At 38.3% G+C, this 9,989-nt stretch overlaps 1 protein-coding gene across 1 annotated transcript in view; it reads right to left on the bottom strand.

Moving 5' to 3' along the window:
• The window catches only part of FHOD3 (formin homology 2 domain containing 3), a 197,084-nt gene that overhangs the window by 114,737 nt on the left and 72,358 nt on the right, over positions 1-9,989 (bottom strand). Inside the window, exons 4-5 of the mRNA XM_009707416.1 lie at positions 8,237-8,331; positions 1,219-1,362 (exon numbers count right to left, since the gene is read on the bottom strand). Coding sequence (XP_009705718.1) covers positions 1,219-1,362; positions 8,237-8,331 — 239 coding nt within the window. The remainder of the gene's footprint in view (positions 1-1,218; positions 1,363-8,236; positions 8,332-9,989) is intronic.

Below are 9,989 nucleotides of genomic sequence, written 5' to 3'. Positions count from 1 at the left end.
ATCGGAAGAATGCGTATCTTCTTGTTTCTATTAGTCTTGTTATTCAGATAGCCCTTACCAGAAGTGACTTTAACAAAACGAAGGCAGGGGAAGTGTGATATGTCTGCTTAGGTGTAAAATCTATTTGAGTGGGGAAGAAGAGATTTTTCAGATAAAGAACAATGTTGGCAGAAAAAAGAAAGAACGTGTATAGGCATGTCTAAATTTAGTCTGGTCATCAAGAGAAAGCTGATACCCAACTAAGCCAACTGCTAATTTTGCAATCAAGTCTTTCAGTAGGCACAGTATGTGCAAAAAACCCCTGCTTTTAAGATTAATGATCATCTTTTAAAAAAGATTTTAAGAGCTGATGCCTCTGACAACAGAAAAAGAAAGAACATGGAGCCCTCTCATTCTCATGTTCCTATTTTGGCCTGTCTCTTCCTGCAAACTGCCGCATATAACACCTAACTCTGCCAAAGTTACTGAAGTGACATTGGTGTAGAGTTGATGAAGAAAATGGAGAATCAAATCTACAAAATCCTTTGCTGGACTTAGACGGAGATAAAGTAATTTCATTTCATCACACCAGAACATGAATTCACATTTATATTACATTACCTTCAGCCTAAACCTCCCTCCTCCAACACTTCCTAAAGTCTGAAAAGAGGCTAATTATTAAGAAACTGGATATCCTACCCTTACACATAAATACTTCAGTACTAGTTATTTTATACCTAGGTGGTGAATGTGGAGTCACTCATTACTCCATTGCTGCAAACTGTATAGGATCTGGTCCAGTGTAAACTCGTAAACAAGGACTTGCTGAGTATTCAGCTGCAGAACAAGTGGTATTTGTGAAGCTGAACTCAGCCGAACCTTTTTCATGAGCTGAATACTTCTGCATATGGAAAGAACTTCTGCTTAATTCAGGATGTGTAACTAGCAGTCTGAGAAAGTTTTAATTGCAGGCAAAACTGATCCTAAGGAGGCTAGTAAATATGCTGGTTTGCCTTGGAGTATGCTCCAGCTTTAGTATGAAATGCATTTGCATTAAACGCAGCTATGTACCATAGCAGGCCATATATATGAACGTGTGTAATACTTCTAGTAACCAGATGTTTTTCTTTTAAAATAAAATAGATACCCAAATTTCACCTAGGTTACATTCCCCCCTTCCTCTCGGCTTTGAAGTTTGCACAAGCTGTAAGATGCATAAAACAGGGCACGTTATGTTACCTCATAAATGTTAAATTGCTCAACTAAGTCCAAGTCTGTTCCTTTCTTGTTCAAGTGTCTCTGTGAAATAGCTTCAATGCCTAGCTCTTCCAGACAGTCCACCACGTCGTAGAAAGAGTCTTGATCTGGCAACCCCGACAACGTCTAAGAATCAAAGGAAAAACATTTAAATTTGTTTGTTTTGAAAAGAATTAAACAAAGGTTTTCAAAAGCAGGTGGCAAGTGGTGCTATGTATGATTTCAATAAAGTAAAACCCATGATGTGGGATTAGAGACACCGCTAGAAAATAAAAAACAAGTGGCACAGCTTTTAACAAACAACTCTGTGCACTGTGTAGAAAAATGAAGAATTAGCAAAACAAATCAATGTTATTATTTCATACAAAGAAGTATGGAAAATGTGGGTCTTTAAAATACACAGTTGGATTCTTCCTGCCTTCATTCAAGTACAGATTTAAAGAACAGAGAATGTTAAAGCATCAAACACAGGGATAAAAGCAAAAAGAGATTAAAAAAATGGTTTAGTTAAAAACAGTGAAGCTGATTTCCTACTGATTCCTGTAAGTTTGGCCTTCAGAAGAAAAAGTCCAATGCACAGCTGTGTGAAGTCAGGACAGCAGGAAATTTCCTGCACCATGTGCCTACTGTCCCCCACACCTGCAGCAGAGGTCATCCTCCCAGCGCACAAATTGTTTTATATTACACAGATATTGACTCCTCCCTCCCTCCCTTTCAACTTGAAAAGTCTTATTAAAGGTACACTGACTCCTTAACTCCTACAAAATATTAAGAGTTACTAATTCCTGATTATGGAGTAAGTTGTTACCAGTGACACTGGTGAGGAGCTTTTGCACACTAGAAAATAAAGAATGCCAATAATAACAGGTATTGAAAATGAACTGTTTGAATTCAGAGCTGTCTATGGCACCTGCTCCACATTCAAGAGAGAGTACTTTTCTTACCATAGTCATTTTCCATTTTTTTGGTGAATTCAGAAAACTGGGAAAAGAAAGGTGGTCTTCTGCAGTATATCATGTATACCATGGTATGCCACTGCAGTGTATCTAGCAAGAGGGATTAAATTAAGCTAGTCAGCTTTACTGCAGAGTGATGTGTGGGAAGAGTACACAGGCATTGGACAACTTTGTTCAGAGCACAACTGAACTTCATCCACTAGAGTCCTGTAGACACTTACAAAGACAACAGAAAACACTACTATTCTGGTTTGGCATTGATTTCTACTCAGCTTGTGCTGATTTTTCACTACTTCTTATGGATGATGCAGAAAAATTAATGTAATCCTGCACACATTGAGCAGAAACTACTGAACATACTGTGCAACGTGCTCGCAGAGCAACATACACCTCATTGCAAGAATCTGTCTACACAGAGCTGTTTCTGCAAAATACGTGAGAGGGCAGACTGGAAGCAACACAGTTATACTGGGTTAGCTCCCCAGAGAAACTACTCTGAAGTAGTTTCCTCTCTCCTATTTAATTAGCCAAGTAACTTATCTATACTCCCAGCAGAGGAGAGAAAGAGCAAGAGATAGGGACAGCACGTGCAAAAACCAAGCCCTCTCCAGAAAGAGTTTCACCTTCTCATGCCCAGGATGGGATGAACTGTGCTCTGAGAATTCTGGCTTTCTGTAGCCTGGCTCTTCCAACGTGGCTCTGAGCAGCAGAGTTCAGAAGAGAGCAGCCACTCTGGGCTGCCTCCCTACACCAAGAAGCTTTACATTCAGAAAAATTGGTCTGAATTACGTGACTAACAAGAGAAAGCAACAGACAGCTGACATATCCTGCCCTGTTAAAGCATCTCTTTCCCGTGAAATTAGACCCTGGAAAATGTGCATCACCAAGGTACTTTTTAATTTAATTTTTTTTTAAACTCCACACAACACAGCAACATTTTCTTCTTCAGTCATTACAGGACTGTTGTCTGATGTCTAGTGAGGTCCACAACAACAGGAATGCTTAGTACAAACACCAATGAAGTGTTAGGGTTATACGTTCAGGGTTATATGTTCAGGCTGTAACTCAGAATTTAAGCCTCTGTTTAAAATCCACTAGAAGATATGAGACGAAATTTTCCTGAACAGTGCTGAAAATAGATACCATGTACATTTTATTCCTTCCTAAACTGACACTTAGCATTTAGTAAAAAACTGAGGATTAAGCAAATGAAGCTATCATACTGTAAATTCAATGGAGCTTTAACACAGATATGGAAAGACTATAACAGAAAAAGATGTTTAACTACCAGGCTTTCTCTTGCTTATGAAAGAAGTAGACAGCAACTACACCAAGCCCAGTGTCTTCATGCACAGTAAGATGCGATGTCTTATGTGTGAAAGGGTGGACAGTCAGAATCTTTTGCACAGATCTTCTGAGCAGATACTTCTTAAAATATCAGGAAATGGTCTTGATGTTGATATGCAGATCACCCACCTTCAAGAACAGCTTTTTTTAAATCTGAGGTGAGGCAGGCTGCAGACAGGGAAAACAGTAGCATAAGGTAGTATTTACTGGCAGCCCTGCTTCTGTCAGCAGTCTTTTATTGGTTAATATAATTTTAAATCATGCAGCAGTGGAAATCCAATTTTCACTGCATGCTACTGCTCAGAACTGGGCAACTGAACTCCAAAGTATAGAAAACAAATATTTTTCCTTTGCACAGTTTGTCATTTTCAGAGCCTAATGTGCATCAAATTCAATTTCTAACTTTATAAAATGAGATGTAAAAGGGCATCACTGGTGTCACAACAAGGTCAGTTCAGTGTAGCACAGGAGAAACATTTTTGCAGCAGTAAACACAAGGGACATGAAGTGCTTGCATAAATGACTGATTAATTCTGGCTTGTGATATTAGCAAACAAGAGTGGGCCTCCATTTTCTTGGTTGCTTTACAAAGGAAATAAAAGCTGCAAACAGCAGAGCAGAGGTCATAAATTGGGCAGGTCCTTTGAAGGTCCTTGCTTCTTCCTGAGTACCTGGTTAAGTTCAAAATACACATACAAGTCCCAAATAGTTCCTCCTGCTCTGAAGACTGAACCTTACAAAATGAAAATCTGGCTACAGAATTAAAATTTAACTACTTGGAGAAGTGTGTTTACACCATACTCTGTGGTTTGCTTGCTGAATTTTGTTACAGTCTTGCTAGCTTAGACCAAAACTGGGATTTCAAATCTGAAACTCTTTAGAACTCAGGTGTACCAATGAAGCATGAACATGCATGTCAAGACCCATTCCTACGCCTCTATCCAGTTCTGGTTTGAGGAAACATCCCTGAATTAAGATTTTTATTTGTTTGTTGTGTGATTTTCCAAGTTACTTTCCCAAGACCTTGTGGGAAAGTCTGTGCAGCTTTGAGTTCTTCCCTCTCAAGTGGCTGCTTTTGGAATAGTGAACTAAATTAAAACAAAAACCCCAGCCCAAGAATTTTGAGCCTGATATATCTCCTAAACAACATTTTTACCAAAGCCTAAACAATATGTTTCACCTACCACTAACTGTAACAGTCGCAACAGAAAGGCAGGCAGGAAAACTAATGAAGTTGTATTGGAGACTTAAAAAGAAAAAAAAAGTTTTATGGGAGTGTAACAGCCACATGGTCTCTAGTTGATAAAACCTATCAGACAACATACTGAACTGGTAATAACACAATATTCTTATCATTATATATCCTCTGTTGCATTTCTGAACAAAACCTGACATAAATTAGTCCTAGCCTATGCCCGGCTTCACACTGAAAGGCTTTTCTTATTTGCAGTTTTTAAAATCACAGAATCATAGAATCGTTATGGTTGGAAGAGACCTGAAAGATCATCAAGTCCAACCTTCTATCCAACCCACCATGCCCACTAAACCATGTCTCAAAGCACCACATCTAAACCTTCTTTGAACACCTCCAGAGATGGTGACTCCACCACCTCCCTGGGGAGCCCGTTCCAATGCTTAATGACTCTGACAGTGAAGAAATTCTTCCTAATATCCAACCTGAACCTCCCCTGGAGCAACTTCAGACTGTTTCCTCTTGTCCTGTCGCTAGGTACTGGGGAGAAGAGACCAACCCCAATGCAACCATCCAAATGCATAGCCCTGGATGATACTAGCTAGTAAAACTAGTAAGTATGGTGCCTTTTGTCATTTACAAAACAATTACAGTACAAAGCAGTGGCGCAGAGAGGCTATAGACAACAGAAAGTCCATTTCGTGGGCAATGCTTTCTATGCAAGTACAAGTAACACAAGAGTACTGCTCTGGTTACTAAACATCCAACAGACTGGGCTCCACTGGTGGGCCCACGCACTAGTTAGAAAGACATTAGCTAAATCTTACATGCTACGGTGAAAAGTACTACATGGTAAATAAACATGCTTAAGGGAATTAGCCAAGTTTTCAATTGCTTTGGGATAGGAAGAAACCTCTCTCATTTATTTGTTCTCCCAGGAACCACAACTTTTACAATATTTGGCATGGCTAACGTCAGACACAGAACATAAGATGATCATTGTTCCAGTGTGGCAGTTGCGATGTTCATAAGGCAAGTCATCAAAAACTGATGTGCCAGCTGCTGTATTACCATCACACTGGCCTGAAACAGCACTTTTTCAACTACAGCTGATGGACCGCTGGTGGGTGGTACTCTAAGCTCCCACATTGGCCTGAAAGCTGGTGCTTAAATTCTAATCTTATACTGAACCTGCTAAAAAAACATTCAGGGCTTAATCTGAGTATAATAAAACACACTAATTTTATGTACCTTGTAATTATTTTATCTATTTTTTAAAAGATTTATTGTATGATATGAGAGAACAAGCAAAACTAAATACAGGTAAAAAAAAAAATCAACAGAAATCTTACAGCTAGAAAGCTTCCAGTGTAATCTCAATAATGAAGAGGTTTTATAGCAGTTAAATAGAAAGTGAATTGAATGAAAAACAGAATTTTCTTTCTGCATTTGATAAATAGGGCTTTTTTTCTTTTTATACAAAGGAAACACAAAGACTTTAATCTATCTTCAGTAATAGAAATGACCAAAGTAGAGATTAGAATAAGATCTAACAGATCATAGGAACTAACCAAAGCAAGATAACAAAAGTTATACTGGAACTATACACAAGCGGAAGTATCTGCATTGGGATCAATCTCATTTAAGAGATTCATTAATGTCTAAATCACCCCAAATTAAGAGAGGGTTAATGAAATGTTAGCGTAAGTAATTTGGTTAAGCATCAACAAAAGAGATGGAGACAATTAAAGGACTGGAGCAATTCTTATGTCTGGGCAGATGTGTTTTCTGCTCTTGAGCAGGGAGGAAAATAGTCTGTAAATGTATACATGGACAAAGAAAAAGGAGCAGAAGTATGCTTCCTTAAGACAAATCCCTCATGAAGACTCTTCCTGCACTGAAAACTCTGACATTTCCTTGCCTAGAGAAGCTGAAACCATCTGAGCCTTCTTTGCATTCTCTGCGGGGGAAAAAAATTACAACTGTGACATGCTGCTTGCTGTTTTCTCTATAATCATGAAAAAAATCCCATTAAAAACATCATAAAGCTGTCCCTAAGCCAGCTCATAATTATAAGTGTGGCATTGTGGGATTCCTCTCTTCCTTGATCTTCATAACTGTCTTGCTCCTTTGACTGCGAGATGCTTTTTCTTTTCGTGTGTTTTTAAAGAACTACCTCCTCCTAAAAATAGCTTTAAATGTAGTGAAAAATTCAGACTAAAGGAATCAACTGTAGGATAATAAAAGAGTCAACATAGAAAAAAGTTTTTGAATAAGTCAAACACCAGGTAGATGACAACTGCGCAAATAATGAAGAGAATTATCTCAGAAAAAGGAATCGGTACACAAAACAATGAGGTATAAAACAGAGGCGTTAAAAACCAGTCACCTCAGCTTTAATAGCAGCTATAGATAGAAGCATACAAAGCTGGTGATGCCTTTCAGGAAGAGTTCATCAGTGAGATAAAGTGGTCTCTTAAATTCAACAGGATCCTTACTACCATATAAGCAGGAGCAAGGGGGGCTCTAAGTAAAGATACCATAACATCAGTGATGTCATCAGGAGAGGTTAGTCCCTCTCAGGGATCTTTGCTGGACAATATCTGCCATTAAGAAATCAAAAAAACACCAAAGCAACCCATGGCCCCAACCATGTAGCCATGAGCACAATAAGCTGGAAGCTTGATTTATGACCTCCATCAACAAACTCAGGATCTTTAAATTAATAAAATGAATAATAGTAACATTCCGTAATACTCTGGTCTATTAAATACAATCATAAAACATATCTTTATTTTGATTTGCTAGTAGTATGTTGATCGCCCGTGCTCTTTAAAAAATTAATTTTTAATTTTAGTCACCCTAAGATTTGTTTAGGACTAGATGCTAATTTTTAAGGAATTTACACTAATAAATTCCTAACTTTTACAGGCTTTTCACTTTCTCCCTCCTCATAGCACAAGTTGAGTACTTTGGAAAACATTTGATTTTACTACAAAACTACTACTTGTAATACAGGACACCAGAAAATATAAAGAAAGAAGAAAAAATGTAACCTTTTTTTATTTTAAGCAGAATTTTCTACCTGTTAAATTCATCATATTTGGTTTGCAGTAAAAAAAAATTTAAATGATCTGAACTAGAAAATTGTGTACAATGCAAGCCTTTGTGAGCATGTGATCTTTTCACCAGCAGTTGTTTTCTTTCTGCCCTTGGATAATGTGTTGAGTTGGTTTGTTAAGTTTTGTTTTGCACTGTGCTGTCAGTGTTCGGAGAGGAGCCATGTCATAACACATTTCTGCACAGCATCTAGCAAAATAGCAATTCTTTTCCCAGCTGCTGCCTCCGGGTGAGTGCAACGCAGGTAACGAGAGTGTGCTGATTGATTACAGCAACTTCTCCGGCATAGGCCTCCTTCATCATATATTCTCAACAGGGAAGATCATTATACAATTGAAAATACTAACATTATCTCCACCAGTTATGCTAACAAATGTAAACAAACCTTGTTAACCAAGGTCATTGCGTAAACCAGTAGTTCGGTATCAACCCCATCCTTCTCCTCCAGGATCTCCATGATGTTGGACCATGGCTTGGCTCCTAGAGGAAAAGCAGAAACCATTGGTGATGGAGATCAAAATGGAAAGCTACAGCATCAACATTTATCCAAGTAGCAGCACAAGTTGGAATATGTGGCCAGGTGGAAGATCAAATGGAAAGATCCAGCTTCCACTACAGTCTCCCCTGCTTCACAGACAGTGAGGTTAACGCAGCCAGTGAAAGCTACAGTGCATCCCAATGCAGAGATCTAAAATATGCCAGGTGGACTTTCCCCAGAGGTACCACTTTCTCTCCCTTGATGATGAAGGAAGCTTTCTTAGCCCAGTTTGATTGACACTGAACTTCAAAAAATCAGGTGGGAGGAATTTTACCCCATCTATCATAGGTTCACATAGGCTTAGGTAAATCTTCAACAAAAACCTATATGCTAGGCTTTCAATGTGCTTGTTCACATTCCTAGTGCTATTACTGAGTTACGCTGCATTAAGATAAGTCCTGTTAACAAAACAGTGTGGCAGAGAAACACAGTTTTCTCAAATTACAGGCTGTGTCTCTTGGATAAAATAAATCACCAATGAGGGGAAAAGATTTTTGTTGTGGTTCTTACTCAAATTATTTTAATAAGAATCCCCTCTACAGAACTTTCAGATACGTTTCTCTTATTTTTCCACTAAGTAAGGTCAAAATTTGTGCTTCTAGTTATGACGTATTTGCTTGATTTAAATGTCGATTTGCATTTGCATGGTTATCAGATGCCTAAACCCAAGTGGTTTAGTGAGTTATTGTGCCAAAAACATCAGACAGGCAACGCCAGCCAGACTCAAGATAACCTCTTGTGTGGAAGGTACCTTGTAAAACCATCCTATTTCATTTAGCTAAAAGGCAGATGGTTGCATTTAGTAAAGAAAAAAACCACATAACTATTTTATCTAGGAAACTGAAGTAAATAATGAAAGACTATAATTCAGGATTTTGTTTGGAGTAAAGTTAAAGGTGAGGAGGACGAAGAAGAAAGCTAACCCTAACTTAGAGATACTCAATTCAACTACACAAGCGTAACTGCGAGAGTCTTTGAATTTCAGGGGGAAACATGCAGGGTATTCCAGCAGCCCACATCCCCTAAACGCTACAGGGATGATGATTGTTTGAATATAATCAGGCAGTAAAATGCAAATGATTCATCACAACCACCTGTTGCTGACTGATCAGTGACCCCGAGGTTAAAACTCTGCATTATTCTCACAGTGATAATGGCCCTTGTTTATTCATGCTGATATTATATACATATATATCTCCTGCTACACAGACATCAAATCTCTGCTAACCAAAGATCTCCATTTTCAAGGCGATGGCAGTGCACTGTGTGGAAAAACCTGTCTATTAATGAATTCACAGACAGCAATATTTCTCGTTTTCTTCCTCCTCTTTTTGAGACAGTCTCTGATCTTTACTATTGAATAATAAATCAGAGCTTCCCTATCTCGAGCAAAATCAAAGGAGGGGGGGATTCACTCTCAGCTCTCCAGATGTATTTATGTGCAGTATAATTAAATACTAATTCAAATACACTGCTGTAATGAAAATACGCTAGACACCTCTTTACCAGATTCTCTATATTACCAGACATTTTGTGCAGTACATGGTTCAAAAGACATGTGGAACAAATTCACTTGGCTCACAAATGATATATGATCAGC

Source organism: Cariama cristata, unplaced genomic scaffold (assembly GCF_000690535.1).
Source record: "Cariama cristata isolate BGI_N322 unplaced genomic scaffold, ASM69053v1 scaffold4019, whole genome shotgun sequence".
In the NCBI taxonomy this organism is placed as follows: Eukaryota; Metazoa; Chordata; class Aves; order Cariamiformes; family Cariamidae; genus Cariama; species Cariama cristata.
This window is presented reverse-complemented; position numbering and strand designations above follow the sequence as displayed.